Source organism: Papio anubis, chromosome 18 (genome assembly GCF_008728515.1).
Source record: "Papio anubis isolate 15944 chromosome 18, Panubis1.0, whole genome shotgun sequence".
In the NCBI taxonomy this organism is placed as follows: domain Eukaryota; kingdom Metazoa; phylum Chordata; class Mammalia; order Primates; family Cercopithecidae; genus Papio; species Papio anubis.
In genome coordinates this window covers 62,910,995-62,933,728 of record NC_044993.1, presented here as the reverse complement: position 1 = coordinate 62,933,728, position 22,734 = coordinate 62,910,995, and the positions used below count along the sequence as shown (strand labels likewise).

At 46.8% G+C, this 22,734-nt stretch overlaps 1 protein-coding gene across 11 annotated transcripts in view; it reads left to right on the top strand.

Moving 5' to 3' along the window:
- CLEC16A (C-type lectin domain containing 16A) overlaps window positions 1–22,734 on the top strand; it is a 237,813-nt gene that overhangs the window by 95,888 nt on the left and 119,191 nt on the right. For all 11 annotated transcript variants that reach the window (XM_017953179.2, XM_009195987.2, XM_009195985.2 and 8 more), the window contains 5 exons: window positions 33–142; window positions 1,794–1,838; window positions 5,047–5,097; window positions 9,203–9,331; window positions 18,513–18,633. In XM_017953179.2, coding sequence (XP_017808668.1) covers window positions 33–142; window positions 1,794–1,838; window positions 5,047–5,097; window positions 9,203–9,331; window positions 18,513–18,633 — 456 coding nt within the window. The remainder of the gene's footprint in view (window positions 1–32; window positions 143–1,793; window positions 1,839–5,046; window positions 5,098–9,202; window positions 9,332–18,512; window positions 18,634–22,734) is intronic.

The window sequence follows — 22,734 nt, the reverse complement described above, 5'->3', positions numbered from 1 at the left end:
GTGTGCAAGGCTCACCCTGGTTTGCTCTGCAGATGGGAAGATCCGGCTGGCGACGCTGGAGCTGAGCTGCCTACTTCTGAAGCAACAAGTCCTGACGAGTGCCGGCTGCATCATGAAGGACGTGCACCTGGCCTGCCTGGAGGTGACGCCCTCTCCCCTCCTCCTTCCTGTGGGCCAAGGGAGAGGGACAGGAGGATGGAAGGGAAGGTGCTGGCATCCAGATAGGAGCCCTGGCCTGCGGTGTCATCGGTCACCAGCTAGAAGCAGCAGGGGCTGCTCTCTTGAGACCCCACTCCAACCTACTTATTCAGCAGGGACTTCCTTTCGGCTGAGACTCGCTGAAGAGTCCACTTAATTGAGTTTTAGTGGTTCCTGCTGCACTTATTTGGTTCTGTATTTGTCCTCAGGATTTCTGAATTTTTTCTTTGGTGTTACAAAAGTTTTAAGCACATACAAACACACTAACACATATACACACATTGATTATGGTTTTTGTGCTTAAAATATACATTAAATTTTCAGTAGCGTTTATGGTACCTCCTCTTATTTTCTATGTTTATTTTAGAAAATTTAGGAAGTACAAAGAGGTAAAAGTAACAACTATAGTTGACACTTTGGCTGTGTCTATGTAGACACACACACACATATTATATATGTAAATATATTTAAGTATTATATAAGCAAATAATTACATAAAGGAATATATTTACATATGCAATATGTAAATATACACTATGTATATATTTACATATATAATGTATAAATATGTAAACATGTGAATATATGTAAATGAAACATCTATTTATGTATATGTAAATGAAAATTCATTTATAAGTATGTATATGTTTGTATACACACACACACACACACCCCCCCTTATAAATGAACTTTTTGTCTTATACAAATGTAGTCGGGCTAGGTGCAGTGGCTCATGCATGTAATTCCAACATTTTGGAAAGCTGAGATGAGAGGATCACTCGAGACCAAGAATTTGAGACTAGCTTGGACATAAGTGAGACCCTGTCTCTACAAAAACAAAAACAGTTAGCCAGGACATGCCTGTAGCCCCAGCTACTCAGGTGGCTGAGGCTGGGAGATTGCTTGAACCCAGGATTTTGACACTGCAGTGAGTATGATTGTACCACCGCACTCCAGTCTGGGCCACAGTTTGAGACTGTATTGAAAAAGTAAAATAAAAAAGGAGTCATAATGGCCATATTTGTAACCGTTTTCCCCTGATTAACTGTATATTAACAGCTTCTCATGTCATTACAATCAAATTACCTATCCTTTCGCATTTTCATTTTGAGCTCTGTCTCCTTTCCTCTCTCTCTCATTAAGAACTATTTTATAGGCCAGGCATGGTAGCTCATGCCTCTAGTCCCGGCACTTTGGGAAGCCGAGGCGGGCAGATCACCTGAGGTCAGGAGTTAGAGACCAGCCTAGCCAATGTGGTGAAACCCCATCTCTACTAAAAATACAAAAATTAGCCAGGCGTGGTGGCAGGCACCTGTAATCCCAGCTACTCAGGAGGTTGAGGCAGGAGAATCGCTTGAACCTGGGAGGCGGAGATTGCACTGAGCCAGGATCATGCCACTGCACTCCAGCCTGGGCAACAGAGTGAGACTTCATCTCAACAAAAGGAAAAAAAAAACAAAAGAAAACATTTTATGCATTAAGGTTATTAGTCCAGATCCGTTTTATACGTACTCATGTTTTAGAATTTGTAGTTTGCCTGACTTGCTCGCCTAGATGAGACCTGCCTCCTTCACACCTTCCTTGTCTTTTAACAGGGTGCGAGAGAAGAAAGTGTTCACCTTGTACGACATTTTTATAAGGTAATTGGCAGAGCACAGATGGACAGCAGCATGGTGTGTCTTGTAGAAGCAGGAGTGTCTTGTAGAAGCAGCAGAAGTGGTGTCTGGTTCTATGCAGATAAACGTTATATGTCTTCAGTTATTTTTTATGCCTATAATTACTGAATAAAAATGCTCAATTTCATAGTCCCTAGAGCAGCAATACCTAAACTTTTTTCTGCCCATGCTGTCTTATCAGTAAAATTTTTGAGGACTCAGCCCCAGTATATGACAATTTGTTTCTCAGTAACACATGGATTTGGTTGTTTGGGAATAATTATATGTAAATTATGAACTACATACATATAAACACACATAAGTAAATTATATATATATGATGTGCTTATGTTCGTGAGTTACATATGCTTACATATATAAAATTACTTATGAATTACCTATGAATTTATGAACTATATACATGTATATTATTTTTATACATATGTACTAAGAAACCTTATAGAGGCTTCTAAACCTTTATTAAGTTTATTGAGGTTTTGTAAAGTGCCACAGTGACTTTCAGTATCTGAAAAATTTGCAGAGCTTTGTCTTCAGGTTCCAGATGGTTTTATAAATATCTAATTGCAGCCAGGCATGGTGGCTTATGCCTGTAATCCCAGCACTTTTGGAGGCCAAGGCGGGTGGATCACCTGAGGTCGGGAGTTCGAGACCAGCCTGGCCAACATGGAGAAACCTCGTCTCTACTAAAAATACAAAATTAATCAGGCATGGTGGCACATGCCTGTAATCCCAGGTACTTGGGAGGCTGAGGCAGGAGAATTGCTTGAACCCGGGAGGCAGAGATTGCTGTGAGCCAAGATAGCGCCATTGCCCTCCATCCTGGGCAACAAGAGTGAAAACTCCATTTCAAAAAAAAAAAAAAATTCTAATTGCCATGGTTTTGTTTTAGCTTTTAAGCACTTGATTTTAGTCCATTCGGGATGCTAAAACACCATAAACTGGGTAGCTTATAAACAATAGAAATTTACTTCTGGGCTGGGCACAGTGGCTCACGCCTGTAATCAATCCCAGGACTTTGGGAGGCCAAGGCAGGCAGATCATGAGGTCAGGAGATTGAGACCATTTTGGCTAATATGGTGAAACTCTGTCTCTACTGAAAAATACAAAAAAAATTAGCCTAGCATAGTGACGGATGCCTGTAGTCCCAGCTCCTCTGGAGGCTGAGGTGGGAGAATGGCATGAACCCGGGAGACGGAGCTTGCAGTGAGCTGATATCACGCCACTGCACTCCAGCCTGGGTGACAGAGCAAGAGTCCTCAAAAAAAAAGATATTTATTTCTGTCAGTTTTGGAGGCTGGGAAGTCCAAGATCAAGGCAGATTCAGTATCTAGTGAAGGCTCACTTTCTCATAAATGGCACCATCTTCCTGGATGACCTCATCACCTCCCAAAGGCCCTACCTACTAATCCCATTACCTTGGGAATTCAAATTTAAACATACAAATTTGGGGGGCGCGGCAGGGAGCAGAAACACTCAGGCCTTGCCAGCCTCATGTGTCTTTCAGGCAAGGCTCATCACTCGTCAGCCACGGTGGATTAATCCATGGGTCAAATAGTCATTTTCTAGTTTGCTGGCCTCGGGATCAGGTCTCTGCACGTGGCTGCTGAAGATCCTCTTACAGGGGGAAGATGGCAACACTGCCATTTCCTTGCTGTCCCCTGTAGTTTCGTTTTTTGAGCCCTCTGTAAGCTGCTGTTTCTTTGCAGGAATCGTTTTAAGCCACTACATTATTGCCAGTGTTTGTTGAGATAAAATGAGGTTACATAATTTGGAGATCAGCCTTGCCAGGCTCGGATGACCCCATCCAACTGCAGCAGTGGACATACCCAGACAAGGGTGGCACCGTGGTGGGCCCCTACACACTGAGGAGGAAATCCCACTTTCCCCTTAGAACATCCAAAACCACGCTTGGCCTCCAAGTGAGGATACACCCCCACTAGCAAAGCCCACAAGAAAGCAGAAACCTCAGGGTTGCATTAGTCATCTTTGAACCTCTTTCCAGTATAACTGCCCTAAGTTTATGTCCCCTGGAAAGCTTTTGGATTGCACAAACAGAAAGATATATAGGTAGGCATTTTCCCAGAGGGTTATTCTTTATTAACAAAAGGAGAGCTTTGTTTAATTTCTGGATCCCTTCTCCCAACCCAGATTTTTCTTACTTTTATCCCATAATATTTATTATACCCTAAGTATAATTTCTCAGCAGCTTTTAGATGTTTTCAGGAATTGTCCTTTCTGGTGTTGATAGTTATATCACACAAGAATATTCAAATTTAGTTGTAGTTCTGACAACTGAAAAAAACGAAAAAGGATCTATTCCCTTTCCCACCCCAAGTGTGGGGGGGAGGTGTGTGTGTGTGTGTGTCTCGTTCAGAACTTGTGAGAGAGATGCAGCAGTTCTAAGGCTCATTGTCCAGTAGAGAGTATCATGACAGTGAGTGCTCACACTGACCCAGCCCCAACTGAGTGACAGGCTCTGTGCTTCCTTGCATTTCATGTGCATTAACTCATTTCGTCTTCACAGTACCCCAGACAGACATGCCATTCTTGCAGTGGAACAAGGAGGCAAGAGGTGTAAAACTGGATTTGGTTATGTGTCTCAGAGCCAAGTTTATGCCCACCATGCTGTTCTGAAGGGGCGCTTCCAGGCAGTCATGACCCTGAGGAATGACATAACCCCGAAAGCACTCCTCAAAAACAAATGGAACAAGCCATGTAATTGTAATGTTAAATTTATTTAATTATACTCCTCCTCCCAGAGGTGTGGAGCCTCGTATCTTTAATACGGTAACTTAAACGGGATTGTCCATTTCTCCAACCATTCTTGATAAATAGATGATGTTAAACACTTGAAATATTAGTCTTTTCTATATTTTAATCCTACATAGTAGTATTTTTGTTGTTGTTTTTTAATTAACTGCTTTGACAGAAGAATCCTAACTCCATATACTTAGGAAGGAGAAAATTTTGAGTAGTGCAATTTGATACTTGGTCTGTCATTTGAGCATGTGTGTTTGTGTTCACGTGTGCATTTTACTTCCTGGTGATTTACGAGAACTCACTAATGAGAAACAGATGGCCTCTAAAGCCACAAACTAGAGTTTATAATACTCTGTTGTTTATGGAAAAAAATATGAATAATCTCCTCTTCCCTCCTTTCCTTTCTTTTTAGGGAGAAGACATTTTTTTGGACATGTTTGAAGATGAGTACAGGAGCATGACAGTAAGTGAGGGACTGGGAGACACTTGGGCTGGTGTACGCCTGTGTCCCTGCCAAGCTCACCCTGCCCGTCCCAGACGGGGTTTTTTGACTTAGGGCTTTCTGACCAAATAGCAGATTGATGGGGAAGCAGATTTAGAGTGGTGTCTTGTGATCCCCAGCACTGTTAATTTCAGATTATGTTCATTCCCTCTAAGATGGGAGGTATCCAATGAGTCAGGACGATTATCTGCTATGAATAGTAATTTGGGGGGCAGTATCATTTTTTTGTGGACTTACTCTGTGCTGGATGTATATAGCATGCTGTACAGATTATAACTCTTCATCCTCACACCAACCAACGGTAATAGCTACTGCCATTGTCCCTTTCTTGCTGAATTAGTCTTTTCTCATACTGTTATGCAGAAATACCCAAGACTGGGTAATTTATAAAGAAAAGAGGTTTAATTGACTTACAGTTCCACATTGCTGGGGAGTCCTCAGGAAACTTACGATCATGGTGGAAGGCACCTCTTCACAGGGTGACAGGAGAGAGAATGAATGCAAGGAGAAAAAATGCCAGACACTTAGAAAACCATCAGATCTCATGAGAACTCACTCACTATCATGAGAACTGTATAAGGAAAACTGCCGCCATGATTCAGTTACCGCCACATGGTTCCGCCCTTGACACATGGGGATTCCCACGTGTCTCACCATTCAGGGGGAGATTTGGGTGGGGACACAGAGCCAAACCATATCACTTGCCAATGAGGAAACTGAGTCAGAGAGCTCTAGTGATGTACCCAAGTCTGCCCGGCCGGTGAGTGGCGGAGCCAGGCTTCCGGAAGAGGACAGCCCACCCCCGCATCCCCTGTCCTCCATGTATTATATCCCTGCCTCTCTGTTTGCTGCTCTCCTGGAATGTTCCAGCATGCAGCTCTTCCTCCAGTCTGCAGTGCCAGCACACGGGATTCCTTCCTCCTCCGGCAGGCAGAATCACAGGAAGCCATAGGTTCAGAAGATCCCAGCTTTCGCTGCTTTGTGCATTTGTCTTTGTATCCCGGCACCTGCCCTTGGCTAGGTACTCCATTAAGAACATGATAAATGATCCTTCTTGTGAATATTACCCACCAAAGCGTGTGTGATTTGGGAAGTTTATAATAAACCTAAGTGTTTTAAGTGTCAAAAAGAAAAAGGCAGCGTGCACTAATTGGCTCCTTGGCTTCACAGCCTGTTCCCCGGGAATCTGGACAGCCGGGCCCTCACCACGTCCTTTGTCACTGTATGTCTGAGGCCTCCATGGAGCCTTTTCAAGGGAAAGGTGTCCGTGGGCTGTGCATCCACAGCCCCTCCCAGCCCCTTCAAGAGTGACTCAGTCTTCCACCCTTCAGACCATTCCTTAGAGTGGAAGGGATTCATTTGTCGTTTGCCATTTCCTCTTACCGCTGAGACATCCCCCTGCAATGTCATTCCTTACAGTTTGGTTTCCTGTTTGGAAATGTCAGGCTCCTATGGCACTTAACCATGTGGGAGAGCTTGGGCTCTTAAACCCCTGCTCAGTGTCTGTTTTTGACAATGCAGCCTTGAGTGCATTGCTTAAATTCTGATTTTTTTTTGTTTTTCTTTTTCTTTTTTTGAGACAGAGTCTTGCTCTGTCACCCAGGCTGGAGTGCAGTAGCGGATCTCAGCTCCCTGCAACCTCCGCCTTCTGGGTTCAAGCAATTCTCCTGCCTCAGCCTCCCAAGTAGCTGGGATTACAGGCGCCCACTACCACGCCCAACTAATTTTTGTATTTTTAGTAGACGGGATTTCACCATGTTGGCCAGGCTGGTCTCGAACCCCTGACCTCGTGATCCCTCCGCCTCGACCTCCCAAAGTGCTGGGATTACAAGTGTGAGCCACCTCGCCTGGCGATTTTTTTTTTTTTAATCCATAAGGTGGGGGATCCCTACCTCGGAGCTGCCCAGGCTGTATATGAAATAGCCAACAAGAGGCCTCATGGGTCCATACACAACAACAAATGCTCATGGGTCCATACACAACAAATGCTTCCTCCCCCTCCCACCATGGGGAACTTCCGAGGTTTTATTTGTTTGATTGATTGTTTGTTTTAATCAAGCATGTATTGTGTGTCCTATACAATGCCTGGCATTCCAGAGAAATACAAAGGTGCTACACCCTCTCTCTGTATCTGAAAATCAGTCCTCAGCCTTCAGGAATGCAGCTTCTGAGTGGAAGGGGGTAGGGACAGGCCCTCGGAGGCCAGCTGCTGTACCAAAGTCAGGCCATGACTTGTGACCCTTCATTTCCCTTACTGCCTCTGGTTTAATGCAAAAGGTTCAGTGAAGTGATGGCCTAGCTCTGCCCCCAGCAGGCTTGAGGGGTTCATTGGGAAGGTTGTAGGGGGCAGCAGGAGTAGAGGGGATTGGAGCTGCCACCCCTGCTGGGATAGAGGATTTGGAGTGGGGGAGCTCGGGCTTCTGGAGGAAAGTACTCAAAGTGTCCAAAAGAAAAAGGCAAGCAGCATGCACCAAGTGGCTCCTTGGCCCCGTGGCCTGTTCACCAGGTGTCTCAGTCTGTTTTCTGCAGCTATAACAGAATACCACAGACTAATTTATAAAGAAAAGAAATTTCTTATAGTTCTGGAGGCCGGGAAGTCCAATATCAAGGTGCCAGTATTTGACGAGGGCCTTCTTGCCACATTACCCATGGTGGAAGGCAGATGGGCCTTCTTGCCACATCATCCCATGGTGGAAGGTGGAAGGGCAAGACACAGAGAAAGAGAGAACAGAACTCGCTCTTAAAACAAACTCACTGTCACCATCATGGAGCCACACCTGCAATAATGACCTTACTCCATTCATGAGACCTAATCCCAGCTTGTTAGGCCCTACCTCTCAGCACTGTCACACTGGGGATTAAGTTTCCAATACATGAACTTTTGGGGATGCGTTCAAACCATAGCACCAGGTATCTGGGCCGCTGGGCCGTCACTACATCCCTGCCCTGTGTAGTCAGCTTTACCTAGCAGGAGGGAGAAAGTGGTATGTTTGAAGCCCACTTTCTGAAAAGAGAAGACACAAGGAAAGTTTGTGATGTTTGAAAGAGTAAAATGAATTCTGCAGAAAGCTTCTCGTTCCTCTGTGAAGCCAGGGAAATGAAGTGTTAGTGTTGAGCAACACGTGTGCATTGATTACTACTACTGATGCAGCAGAGATCTGGGAGAGGTGGCAGGTAGGGGATGTCACCCTGTGTCTTAGTCATCAAAGAAGGCTTCGCAGAGGTGGTGTGGAAAGAGGCAGTCAGCTCTGGCCCAGTGGCCGTGGGCATGTGCCTTTCCTCCTCTGAGGTCAGTGTCCCTTTCATGATGAGCCACCAGCACCTGCCGTCCAGCAGGAGATGACCCCAGCACATGCCTGGTAGTTAGTAGATGCTCCAAAAATGATTATGTTATATTATCCCAGGTAAGATGTGAAGGGGACAAGGAAGGAAGGGGAAACGTTGGTCCTAGGGTGAGAATCACAGAGGCCCTGGAGCAAGACAGGCCTGGGCTCATGTCTTGGTTCTGCCACCTACCAGCTGAGTGACCTTGGATCCATTTTTCTGCTTCTCTGAGACTCTGTTCCCTCATCAGCAAAGTGGGAAGCAGCTCCTCAAAAGCCTTTAGGTCACAGCGTGCCACGGAATCAGCTCTCGTTAAACAGAAGCTGCCATCGCACAGCTGTTATCATCACTGGAAGGACAGAGAGGAGAAGGCAGGTGGCAGACGGGCTTGCACCCACAGGGGTAAAGCATACCTGGCCTCCTGCTGAGAATCCCTGTCCCTGCTGAGGTGGAGAGGGAATGTGAGGAGGAATGAGCTTTTCGCAGCAAGGATGCAGCTTCTCAAGAGTCTGAGCTGCTGTTTCAATTAAAGGAAAAATCACCAGTTTAGAAAACCAAAAGGCATATTGCTCCCTTATCTGGCTGCCTCTGTGCTTTACTTCAATCTAAATCCAGGGTTTAGATCACTCATTTACATTTACTAAATGCAGGTAAAGGGGAGAGGCCTGTGTAACCTTCCCGGGCCTCTTCTTCCTCCCAAGTAAGGGGCGTGCTTTGAGGTTTCCTGTAATGTCTCTTCTAGATGAAGCCCATGAACGTGGAATATCTCATGATGGATGCCTCCATCCTGCTGCCCCCAACAGGCACACCGCTGACAGGCATTGATTTTGTGAAGCGGCTGCCGTGTGGCGATGTGGAGAAGACCCGGCGGGTGAGTGAGCACAGGACCTGTCATTTCCTGGGCCACTGTTCTCCAGAACCACTCCCAGACCAGGGAGGAAAGGGCTTCTTTGCCAAAGTCAAGAGCTTGCCCTCACCACAGCTTAGACGCAGATAGAGAGTTCACACTTGCCCCCAGGCATGACTTTCCAAAGCATGTTGCCCTTTGGAAAGTGGGGTTTGGCGTTCCGTTGGATCTGGCACCCAATGTTGGCTGCAGAGAGGTAGCCTTCACCAGTGCAGACAGACTCAAGCCCTGAGCTCAGGAGTGGAAGCCAGTGGGGCCAGGTTTCTGTGAACCGTGGAGGGTGAGGTTGGTGTGAAATCTTAGCTCAGCGGTCTCAGGACCCTCAGAGACAGTGCGATGTTAAGGCATCTACCTGCTCTTGGGCCACAGTCAAATGGAATGTGAATCTCGCCAGCCTGCAGGAGAGATATGCGTGAAAAGATTAGTTCTCAGAACCAGCTGCAGCGTGTGCTTCCGTTATCAGCCCTTTTTTTCCGAAGCAGGCGCTCTAGGAAGCAGTCTCCACAAGGGTGTTCATGGTATTTTATCTCCCGGGTAAGATCAGAGTTTCTTTCTTAGAAAGCACCATCACCTTTTCCCTAGAAAATCATTCCCTGGAGACATGAATATTTGTGGATAGTTTAGAGGAATTCGTTGCACGCAGCTCCCCCTGTCAGCCTGTATCGTCTGAGTTTATTCGTGTGTGACAGAGGTGTTTCACTTTTGGATTTTGCAAAGCAGGAATGACCTGTCATTTGCACCTCAGACACGAGGAGTCTGAACCTTCCTCCCCGCAGCTGGTGATTCTACCTCGGAGGCCTGGGGGTGCAGAGGAAGTGGGACCCATGTGTCTTGAGTCAATCCACATTTCCAACTGTCTGACCAAACCCACAAACCTCACCGCAGGACCCACCCGTCCGGGCCGCTGACGTCTTCCTTCCATGTGCTCCCAGCCAGGCGCACGATTCTGTTTGTGGGTGGCAGCGTTTGCACTGGACGTCCTGGCGTCAGCTTTCACTGGAGGACCGGTTCTGACAGATGTGTATGTGTTGCTTCGTGATGCTGACATGCTCACCCCCAGCCGGGGCTACAGCATCCTGTGCCAAGAAGGCCCCGCCTGGGAGATCCCTCCTGTCCAGAGGAGTGAACGCTGAGCACTGCTGCTGCTCTGGATTCCACTTTGCCTTTCTTTTTTTCTTTTTCTTTCTTTTTTTTTTTTTTTTTTTTTTTGAGGCTGCAGTGAGCTGTGATCCAGCCTAGAGTGCAGTGATGCTATCATAGCTCACTGCAGCCTAGAACTCCTGGTCTCCAGCCATCCTCCCACCTCAGCGTCAGTAGCTGGAACTACATGCATAAGCTACCACACCTAGCTAATTTTCAAATGTTTTATAGAGATGAAGTCTTGCTAAGTTACCCAAGCTAGTCTTGAACTCCTGGCTTCAAGCCATCCTCCTGCCTTGGCCTCCCAAAGTGCTGGAATTACAGACATGTACCACCACACCCGACCCATACTTTACCTTCTTTTGGTTCACAGTTCATCAGGATTTTTCTTACTACTTCTGTGAACATATAGCCTCTGTTATGAAGTAGATCAATTCAAATCCGTTCTTTAGGTGAATTTCCTCATTAAATTCTATAACCATCCTAGGAGATTGGCAGTATTATTATCCCCATTTTACAGAGGAAGAATTTTTTTTTTTTTTTTTTTTTTTTTTTTGAGACAGGGTCCTGCTCTGTCACCCAGGTTGGAGTGCAGTGGTGCCATCTTGGCTCACTGCAGCACACTCTGCCCCCTGGGTTCAAGAGGTCCTCCTACCTCAGCCTCCTGGGTCGTTGGGATTACAGGTGTGTGCCGCCACACTCACCTAATTTTTGTGTTTTTTGTAGAGGTGGGGTTTTGCCATGTTGCCAAGGCTGGTCTTGAACTCCTGAACTCAAGCGATCCACCCATCTCGGCCTCTCAGAGTGCTGGGATTACAGGCATGAACCACCACGTCCTGCCCACGGAGGAAGGAATTGATGCATGGAGAGGTCCAGTGATTTGCTCAAGGTCACCCAGCTAGTGAGTAGCTGAGCCACAAGTCAGCCCAGGCAATGTGGCCCCCAGAACCTAGACTCTTAGGCATTCTGACCTGCTGCTTCCCACACTGCCTTCTTCAGATCTGCTAGCTCTGCTCAGGACACTGGGACATCAAAAACAGCCCCAGTCCTGAAGGAATGAGAGCCTGGAGGGCAAAGTGGGAAGAGACAGTGGCAGACCATGTGGCTCAGGCCGTTATTCAAGCAGCATTAGATCAGGTCACTAATCTCACCTGGAGCAGGAAGTGGGACAGGCACCAGATAGGGAGGCACAGGCCCAGAGACAGGTGACACATTCTGGCACTTCCACGGCAGTGATTGCAGCTGGAGCCCACAGTGGGATGTGATGAGGCTGGGGGTGCTGGCAGGAGCCAGATGACGGGGGCCTTGGAGCCCCTTGAGAGCCTTGGCTGTCACCTCTTAACACTGTTTCATGACCTTATGCCCTGCTGGGCTGGGGCAGATGGTCCTGATACACAAGCGAGAGATGGGAGAAATGCAGGGGCGAGTTTGTCAGGCATGTGGTGGAAGGGAGGTTGCTTCCTGTCTACTCTGAGCTACTGTCTCTTCATGTGTCAGGTAAAATGTGCCTGCCTTTCCAGAGTTATTGTGAGGACTCAGCAGCAAGCCAATGGCAGTTCTTGATGATAGTCTTTTTGCCCCTCACATGTCACATAGTTGCAGGTTCCCAGGGCTGTGCTGCCCACCTCCCTTGTCCTGGACAGGATGCACAGCCCAAGTGGCTAGCTGAAGCACAGAGACCTGGAATATCTCAGCTTCCCTAGAGGCTCTTTGCCTGTCTGACCAGTTTCCAGAAACAACTCTTAAGTCCTCCCAGGGTCCCTGGGTAGCAGAATGATATAAAAGAGGCCAGGCTACCTCAAAGCCAAGGCATCCACTTTAGAAAAGCTTCCTTTGTGACTTTAAGAATTTCTTTCTGAAGGGTAGCTTTGGCCACTCGTCTCACTACGGTTCCTGTTGCAAGGGAGCCATCTGGAATCATCCAGAAGCTTAGCTCCTCAAGCCTACTTCAGAAATCAGAACACACCAATGTGCTTTGAATTTGAGCTAAAGGAAGTTACATGGTTTAGCAAGCAATTGAGGGCTTATGTGGTTCGTTTCAAGTTTTTTGCTTGTATCCAAAGAACATTCCAAGCTACCCCTTTGGATTCAAAGGTTTTCTTTCTTTTTTTTTTTTCCACCAAGTAGACTTTTTAAAGGAGGCTGATCCTTTTCAGAAACTCCACCCTTTATTTTCCTTAAGGATTTGTCAAGGAAGTTCAAACAATTCTTACTGGCAAATCACTCCTAAATATTCATAGATTCATCAAAGAGCTGCTAGATTCTTGCTATGTGCCAAATACTGTGTTAGCCTGGGGAGTGAAGAAATGAGCGAGCACACGCCCCTGCCTTCTGGACCGCTCTTTTTACCTAGAGAGGTAAAATTTATTAGCAAGTAAGAGAATAGCAGGTTTGGTACCCACCCACAGTCAGAGCTCTGGAGGAAAGAAATAGCATGCCGTACCCAGGGGCTGAGGAGCGGTCCTCCTGCAGATAGAGTGATCCGAAGAGCTGCTCTGCAGAGGTGATCTGAGCTGAAACCTGGGGGATGAGGAGGAGCCAGGAAGGTTAAAGTGATAAAGGAGGCACTTTCCAAACAGGGAACAGCACACGTCCGGTCCCTGAGATGCCACCAAGTGTGGCATGTTCAAGGAGCCTAGTAAGTGAGGTAGAGGCAGGGGCAGCGACAGGAGAGGATGGTGGCAGCGCTTTGCAGGCTGTTGGGAGGCATCTCACCATAACGCCGTTTTCCCTCTTGCTTTTTTTTTTTTGAGATGCATCTCACTCTGTCACCCATGCTAGAGTGCAGTGGCATGATCTCGACTCACTGCAACCTGCACCTCCCAGGTTCAAGTGATTCTCCTGCCTCCGCCTCTAGAGTAGCATGAGCCACCATGCCCAGCTGATTTTTAAAATTTTTTTGTATTTTTAATAGAGACTGAGTGTCCTCAGTCTTTTGGCCAGGGTGGTCCCAAACTCCTGAACTCAGGTGATCCACCCGACTTGGCCTCCCATAGTGCTGGGATTACAGGCATGAGCCACCATGCCCAGCCCCCTCTTGCATTTTAAAAACCACATAACTTCTTCTTTCTTTCAACATAATTGTTGAACATATTCTAGGTATCAGGCTCTGAGTAAGATGCAAGACTAGATGGTGAACAAATAATATAAAATAAGACCAAAACAGCAAGGGTGCCACTGAGCCATGCCAGCTGAGAAGGGAAATTCATGTTGAAATGAAGGTCACTGGAGCTGTTGGGGTCCAGTGAGAACATTCAAGTAGAACTTCAGGCTTAGGCTGGACCCACCCCATGTGTAGGGGGAACTGAGAGAAGCGGTGAAGAAGGAAAACTGTGGTGTCAGACCAACCATGGGTCAAATCCCAACTCCAGCTGCATGACCTTGAGTGAGTCACTCACCCTCCTGGAGCCTCAGGTCCCTCATGGGTCTTGCCTCTCAGCTGTTGCCCAGAGAAGAGCGTGGCTGCGAAGTGACAAGCCCAGGGCCTGGCAGACATTAAGCGCTCAGGAAGCATTGTCTGAACAGAAATGGAGCAGTCTGGTATGTAAGGTGGGAAAGAAATAGGGTCTTTCATGATCTAAATCTACCGAAGCTTAATGCCAGAGAAAAGAGAGTCAGGAACAGGATATTTTGGTGAATATCAAAATCCAAGTTTAAGCCACTAGCCATCTGTATATAGTCATCTTGGAAGCAGCTATGAAACACCCGTATTTGCACGAGGTTTTATTTGTCCCCAGATTGTTTCCCTGTTCCTTTGTAAAACCACAAGCAGTTTTTGTGTTTATCACTATTGGCCTTGAGGAAATAGAATATTTTGCTTTACTTTTTCGATGTGTATTACACATTAAAGAAAATACAATAGCATCTCCTACAATTTCAAAAGTAAAGGGAAAAGAATTTCCCATGATTTCATCACCCTAAACAAACAGTACTTGGACATCTTTTGTGCTCCTCCTATCTTTGTCTGTAAAGAGAGTGTACCATGGTCTTGCTTTCATCCCTTCTTTTTTTTCTTTTCGTCGTAGCACAAGAAGTTTTCATGTTGCCATAGTTGAAATAAGTCTGATTTCTTATGGCCTCATAAAGGTTTATCTGGCATTTTCTTGCAAGTAGACATTTTGGTTGCTTCTTTCAACTAAACTATAATGAGCAGCTTCATGAATACAGTGTTTTTCTTTCTCTTGAATTATTTCTTTAGGATAAGTTCCCAGAAGTGGAATTTCTGGTTCAAAGGGTATGAACGTGTTTTTTTCATGACTATCTGCATATTGCCAAATTGCTTTCCCGATGGGTTGTGCCCACATTAAACTGCTTTGGCACTCTTTTAAGAATGACTGACTTTCACAGCTACATGGCCTCAGTGGGCTTCTAACCTGAGTGACTGTCGCCTAAACTAGGCAGCTTGCACATGCAGCAAGGAGGCAGGAGGGTGAAAACCAAGCCTTTGTTCCAGGCCAGCTCCTGGGCTCAGCACATCACCAGTGCCATCCCGTTGTACCTGCATGGTGGGTGCCCATTTCCAGAGCATAAGCCTGGGCTTGGGCAATTCATGTGATTACCAAGCCCCAGCCTGAGCCACAGTGAGTCCAACTACAGAGCCACCCACCTTCCCCTGCTCATTGGACTGATTCCCCGGAGACTGTGAGTCTGTCAGAGTTTGCTTCCAGACTCACTGAAGCAAAGAAACTGGAGACATCTCTTTCTATTTTATCTTGGTCAGCTGTCATCCTTTTCACAGTCTAGCCTGTTCTTCCTGGGTCCGTCCTTCCTGATATTCTATGGAAGAATCTGAAAGAATAATAATTTCTTTTTCCTTTTTAATAATAGTTTTAAATTTGCATCTTTATTTAGCGAAGAAAAGCACTCAATAAAACCCCGGGTCCCAAGCCTTAAATCTTTTGGAGGTCAAGGAGTGTGGTTGCAGGAACACAGAGCTTGGAATCCAGTTATTCACTGAGTGACCTGGGGCAGGCTGCCTGTCATTGCTCGGCTTTGGTTTCCCCATCTGTAAAATAGGAACCACACAGGGTCATTAAAAGGCTTAAATGAGACGACACTGTACAGCTGGCGTAGTACCCGGCAGGCCATGGGGAATCAGAGAGTGGTTATTGTTTTGGGGGTGGTGGGGTGAATTTTATGGCTCTTATGCTCATAGTTTAGCTTTCTTTTGTGAATTCACAGAGTTATGGGGCTGCCCAGTGTGCCTACCAGGCCCTTATAACCGCCCTGCCCCAACGGGAGCCCAGGTTTTGCCTCGAGTGGAGCTCCCTGCCCTGTGGGAATCGCCCCTCCTCACGTTCATGGGCATGGCTTCTCATGTGTCCTTCCTTCTCTCAGGAGTTGGGGCAGGAACCAGGAAAAACATGGAGGGATTTTATTGTACAGTCGTCCCTCGGTATCCATGGGGAATTGGTTCTAGGACTCCCTCAAGGATACCAAAATCCACAGATGCTCAAGTCCCTTATATAAACAGCATAGTGTTTGCATATAACCTATACACATTCTCCTGTTGACTTTAAATCGTCTCTAGATTACTTGTAATACAGAGTACAATGTAAATGCTATGTAAATAGTTTGTTATACTGTATTGATTAGGGAATAATAAGGAAAAAAATCTGTACAAGTTGAGTACAGATGCAACTTTTTTTTTTTTTTTTTAGTATTTTTGATCTACAGTTGGTTGAATCCACAGATATGGAACCCGTGGATACAGAGAGCCGACTGTGTGTGTTTTATATTCTATTTTATGTTTATGATGACGATTGTTATCCATGTGTTGTTTGCAGGGCAAAAGCAGATATTGGCCTATATTGGGAGCCAAATTCTGAACTTTTAAAGTATTTATGGGAAGGTTACAGTTTTTCAGAGTGATGGGCTGCAGAAAGCCACATGTTTCTGTTTTCTCAGCCAACCCGCTCTGGTCCTGCGTGAGTTATTTGCCTTCAGAACCCTGAGAGAAGCGGGGGTTTGGGCACAGAAATGAGCGTCTCCTTGACTTGGACCTGGCTATCATGGGCCTTTTCCTTTCCTCATCCTCGTGGTCATGACTCCGTGGTCATGACTCCTTATCTGAGAGCTCAAGCTGCCAAATATTTCAAGTGACCACCCACGTCTTGGGCTTTCTGTACTTGGGCTGCCATGGATGTTTAAGTTTCCTGGTGCACTTGGTTAAGTGACACATGTCATACCTTCCTGAGTTCACACCCAGCTCAGCCACTTAGCAGATATGTGAGCTGAAATAACTCTGCCCCTCTCAGCTCTGTTTCTTCCTCCATAAACTCTTCAAGTTACAATAAGGTGCCCATAGTTCTTGCCACCCCATAGTTGCTTAATAGAAGTTCTTTTGAATTTTTTTAATGGAACTACACTTTTTTTCTTCTGATTGTTACAGATGTCTTTACGAAGACTGTAGTTTTAAAAACTGTTAACAGTCAGATACGAATGCTACCACCACCACCATCATCATTGTAACATAAGAGCTGATCTTTCTCCAGTGGTTTATAGTTTACAGAGGACTGCGCTGCCTTAGCATAGGGCCAGGAGATAGGATTGCTCTTCCAGTTTCAACATTAGGAAATTGTTCCAAGGTCTCCCACTGGTTAGGGCCCAAGGCAGCACTGGGTGTAAGCAGGCAGGCTGACTAGCTCCTCGTTGCCTGGGGTATGAGGAGGCAGTGTGAGTGCACCTCTTTTCAGACAGTAATTTGGCCCCTTTCCAGTTTTGGGAGGCACACTGCTGTATAGAGGCCACCTCCCCTCACCTAGGTCCACACTGCAGCCCTCCGAGCCATGAACAAGAAGACCCAAAGGCGCACTGGGATTCACCTTTGCAGCTCCGTAGTGGTGACAGCGGTTTGTCCCCGCCACCCTACTGTGCTGGCTGGTTTCCCTCCTGCGTTATCTCAGAACCTCCTAGCAGGCCTCCGAGCTATCATGCCCATTTTACAGATGAGGAACAGGAAGCTCACAGAAGTCAGGGGACTGGACTTGCCCAACCTAGTGCAGCTGGGAATCCGATGTAGACCTCGTGTGTCTGACTCTGGAACTGTCCCCATCGGGCACTGCAGCCTCAGTCAGGCCCAGCAGCTGTGCATCACGGGGAGAGGCCTGCAGGCGGCCTCTTCTGTGGGCTGCCCCTCTGCTTCCTGGCTCTGGTTGGTGGGCAAGCCTGTTTTGGGGCTGGAGGCTGCTTTCTGCACACACTCCTCCGGCTGCTGGGACTCTGCTTTGTTTCTGCTCTTTGAAAGTACCTGATGGCCACACAATTCTGACCAGACACCACTTCCGTGGGCCAGGAATCCCTGTGCTGGTGGATCGTCTCTGCCCCTGTTCTGCTGGCTGGGAAAGCCTGAGGGGTATTCACGGAACCGAGGTCACTGCAGCACACTCACTGTTGTAAGACTAAGGGACCCGAAGTTGAAGAGACTCACCCGGGGGTAGGATTTTCCTCCGGTCTCAGGCCCTGCAGCCCACAGGCATTTCATTTCACCCTCTTCTGTCTGCCCCACCCCCATATTCAGTAGGTAGAACCTTGAAATGCTTTTGGAGTGATTGGGTTTTCCAGAGCCCATGCTGGTTTGGTTGGGACAGACTTAGGGTCTAGCCCTTGCTGGAAGCATGGCCTGGGGCAGGTCGCTTCACCTTCTTAGGTCTCAGTTGCCTGGTGTGTGAAATGGGGCTGACTGCTGGGCAGGGCTATTATGAAGGTCACCTGATACTTGGGGACAAGGTCCTGGCAGATGACAGGTGCTCAGTTCAGGTAAAGTAACCCAAACCTGAACCTGTGGATAACTGAAAACAGGTTACTCCGCCTTTGAATTTTTTTTTGTTTGTTTTGTTATAAAAGGAAGTACCAGGATCACAACACCCAAAGAGGTGGGCTTTATCATGCTTCTTTCTTTTTTTTTTTTTAAGAGAGAGTCGTTGTGTCATTTCTTGATGTGGGGCATCTCGCTAAAATGACTCTGCAGTCTCACTCTTCTCTGCTCTCTGAACTGTTGGTCCAGGCCATCCGGGTATTCTTCATGCTGCGTTCTCTGTCACTGCAATTGCGAGGGGAGCCGGAGACACAGTTGCCGCTGACCCGGGAGGAGGACCTGATCAAGACTGATGATGTCCTGGATCTGAGTGAGTTGGCTGCTCTGAGTCACAGCAGGGGACTGGGGTACATGGGCCACGGGACACCACTCTGCTGATTCACATGCCACTGGGAGGGTCAGTGTGCAACCTGCATTCTGTACGGTGAGCTGTGACCTTGAGCCAGCGGTGTGCATGTCCCATGCAGGTTTTGAAGAAAAGGCCCCTGGGTTCTCTGAGGTCAGTTTGAGGGTTCTGCTTTCACAACCAGCTGGTTCTCTAAAAAGTATCTGCAGAGCAACTGGGGGCTCAAGCAAGGGTGAACAAACTCCAGGGTTCCTGCCCTCCCTATAAACATAGTGGCATCAGTTTGGTTGGTTTTATATATTAAGCATTTTCTGTATGATTCCAATGATAAAAGTGTTCTGCTGCTAAAGAAAGAAACTTGTAAAAAGCAAATCACCTGTGTTTAGGTAAGGATGAAGGTTTTGGAGGCTGGAGAACCATGTGCTCAGCCCGTAACCTTGAGCTACTTGTTCTGCTGTGTAGTGCCTCATTGTTCTCATCTGCAGCATGAGGCTGAGCTTTCAAGGAGACAATGGGCATAAAGCCTGACCATGTTCCTGGAACCCCTCTCGTATTTGTATAGCTTTCTCTTTCCTCCATTTGCTACAGGGCACAGGCACTCTAATGAGCAGCATGGTTTTCTGTTTCTTAAGGGCATTGTGGTATATTGGGAGTCTTTGGTTATGAGAGACAGAAAATCCAACTTAAGCTGGCTTCAGGAAAAGAGAGGGAAATTGACTGATGTCACTGGGAAGTCCAGGAGTAAGCTACCTTCAGGCATGGCTGGATCCAGGTGCTCAGACAGTGTCCTCAGGAAGCTGCCCTCGTCCATCTCTCAACTCTGCTTTCCTCTGTTCATCCTCAGGAGGGCTCTCCCAGGTAGTGGCAAGATGGCCATCAGCAGCCCCAAGATTTGTTCAGCCAATCTGATGGAAAGAGAGCTTCTCTTTCCCTTTAATTCTCTAAAAGTCTGGGTAGAGCTGTTACTAACCTAGCTTGGGCCACGTGACCATCCCTGAACCAGCCAGTGGTCAGAGGAATGTGACTCACTGATTGTCTAAGCTGGGGTTGCATGCCCAGCCCTGGACCTGGGAGGGAGGGCCAGTTATTTTTGAACCCCATCACCTGAGAGAGGGAAGAGGCGGCCCTCAAAGGAAAATCACCAAAGAAGGGATGGTGGCTGGGTGGGCAGAAACAGCACAGGGCCACTCTCTGTAGCATTGTTGTTGCTGTTTTAAATCAGCTTTATTAAGGTATAATTTACATACAAAAAAATTCCCCAATTGTTAGTGTATAATTCAATGAGTTTTGACAAAACTATAGAGTTGTGATCTAGACCCTGCTTTGTATTCCCTTCAACAAATGACTAGACCCCCACAGCCTCCATTTCCTCTCCTGTAAAATGAGACGGTCTTTCTTAAAGTACAGAATTGTTTTCAGGATTGAATGAAATAGAATACGAAATATCACATGACCAAGCATAGTGCCTACCATGTAACTGTACTCAGCAAACTATAGTCAGTATTGCAGGAGGTCATGCGTGTGAGGAGCATAGCATGCTGCCTGACACGTAGAGGTTCTCAGTGAATGCGTATTGTGTGTTACCTGGTTGTCTAATGTCTTTTTCTGGCCTTCTTGTTTACGTTTTATCTTTCCCTTTCTTGGAAGAATAAAGCAGCTGTGACGCCTCTCTGCCCGATGCCCATCTCCTTTGGCCCTTTCGCCCTTGAGAAATGACCACAGGGATTTCTCTAAGGATTTAAATTGATCAAGTTGATTGCAAAGAATCATAACCAGTCTTTCTCTGATTTGATTCAAGGAGAGAAAGAGCTTGCTTTGGGTGAGGTGTGGGGGTGGGGAGGGGGCACTTCATCAGGGCAGCAAAAATGTTTGCACCCGTGAAATGGAATTAAATTTTATGCTGGGAATTCACATTCCTTCCCTCCTCCCCCTAGGAATGGCCTGCTGGAGTAAAGGTTAAAAGTTTTTCACTTACCAATTTTAATTGATTAGATTGCTAGTTGAGATCACTTAACTGAGCCTTTTTGGGTAGTTGGCCATTAAGAAAGTAATGGCTGTTTGTCTTTGCCCAGCCTGATTGCAAATTATGTCTTTTGCTAAGAGGGGTGACATTCAGAAAATACTAGGGATTATGGAAGCACATGGTGCTAGAATAAGATATGCCTGTGTTGTTGGTTTGTTTGTTTTTGTTTTTTTGTTTTGTTTTGTTTTGAGGGAGGGATTGTAAATGCTGGAGCTTCTCCTCACCTTCCTTTGAGGGGGAAAATCACCCTACTCTGCAATCTGACCAAATGCCTTCTGTGTATACAAAATGCAGGTGAAGGACAGGTGAAGCCATTCTTGCTTGCTGCATGGCTGGAAGCTGGGCATGTTTTTGTCTCCCTGATGAACTTGAGAAAGCTGACTCAGGGAGAAATGTTAGGGACTGCTCACTGTTTACCTGACTCAATGTGGTCTGGTAGGCTTAAAGGAGTGCTGTCTCCACACAGCAGGAAGAAGTGGCATAAAGCATATTCACTGCCCTTGTCACACTTCAGTGAGAAATGACAGCATGAAGGATATTCCCCAGAAGCCACCACAAGTGCTTGCTGACCAGCAGCAGGTCTCTCGGCTGGGTGTGACAGCCGAGCTCTGGCATAAAAGGTGGCTGCTCATGGGGACCATCAAAGAAGTGGCCACCACTCAGGAAAGAGGCAAACTGGTCACACTTCAAGTGAAGTCCGTTTTGTTTTTCACTAGAGAGGAAAGTGGCAGAGGGCAGAGGTCAGGAACTGGCAGCCACATGTGCCACATCTGCTGGAGTGATGGGGGACTGGGGTGGGAAGGAAGAGAGAGAGGGAGGAAGGGAGGGAGGGAAGTGGAAGGAAGTTGAAGGGAGGGGAGAGATTGGAGGAAGAAAGGGGAAGGGAGGGAAGGGAAGAGGGGAGGAACTAGAAAAAAGAGTCGATTTCTAGAGAAAATAGCATCATGAATCTCCATACACCCAGCCCTCAGCTTCAACAGCTTTTACCACTTAGCTAAGTTTTGTTGTATCTGCCCTTCCATCTGTCTATTTAAAATATACCATCCACCCACACAGTGTGTTAAAGCAAATGGAAGACTTCATATTATTACATCTAGAAATACCTCTCTCTAACAGAGAAGTACTTTGTATTGTTCCTTTTAATAGAATTGGTTGCCACCATTTGCAAACCGAGTGCTTCCCCAGCCCCAGCTGCTGCTTTGGGCTGGAGGCCAGGGTGCAGGGGCCTATAGACAGGGCCTGTGCTCACCCGTGTGCTGCCGCCCTGTCTTGTTGACATTTGATTTTGCAGCCGCTGGCATTATTGGAGTAATCAGCTTTGTAATCTTCCCCAGAGTCTTCATGCCTCTGAGGCTCAGTAGCCTTACCTTTGAAATGGTTCTAGGGCTGAATGTGGTGACTCACACCTGTAATCTCAACACTTTGGGAGGCCGAGGTGGGAAGATCACTTGAGCTCAGGAGTTCAAGACCAGCCAGAGCAACATAGCGAGACTTTGTCTCTACTAAAATCCAAAAAAAAAATTAGCCAGTCGTGGTGGCAGATACCTGTAGTTCCAGATACTTGAGGGGCTGAGGTGGGAGGATCTCTTGAACCTGGGAGGTCGAGGCTGCAGTGAACCCTGATCGTGTCACTGCACTCCAGCCTGGGCGATAGGGTGAGAACCCTTTTTCAAAAAAATAAAATCAAAACGAAAACATGGTTCTAAAAGACTTTCCACAGAGCTCAAATGAGATAATGTGTAAAGCTCACAGCGCTATGCTTGGCACTTAGTAGGTACTCAGTGAGTGGGAGCTGGCTACTTTGCTGCTGCAGCTGCTAAACACACAAGCTGAAACTCATCCTGCTGGGCTCCACGGGGCTGGCATTTTCTGCTTAAGCAACACTGTGAGAACAGTATCCTGAGACATTCAGGTCATCGCTCGGATGATGGCACTGTTTTGAGAGTTAAGAAAGATGGCTCTGGCTGCTTTGGCTGGAGGAAGGGAGCTGTATCCCTTCTAGGCTGTGAGACTCACTCGCTTACTCCAGTGTGCCTCCTGAC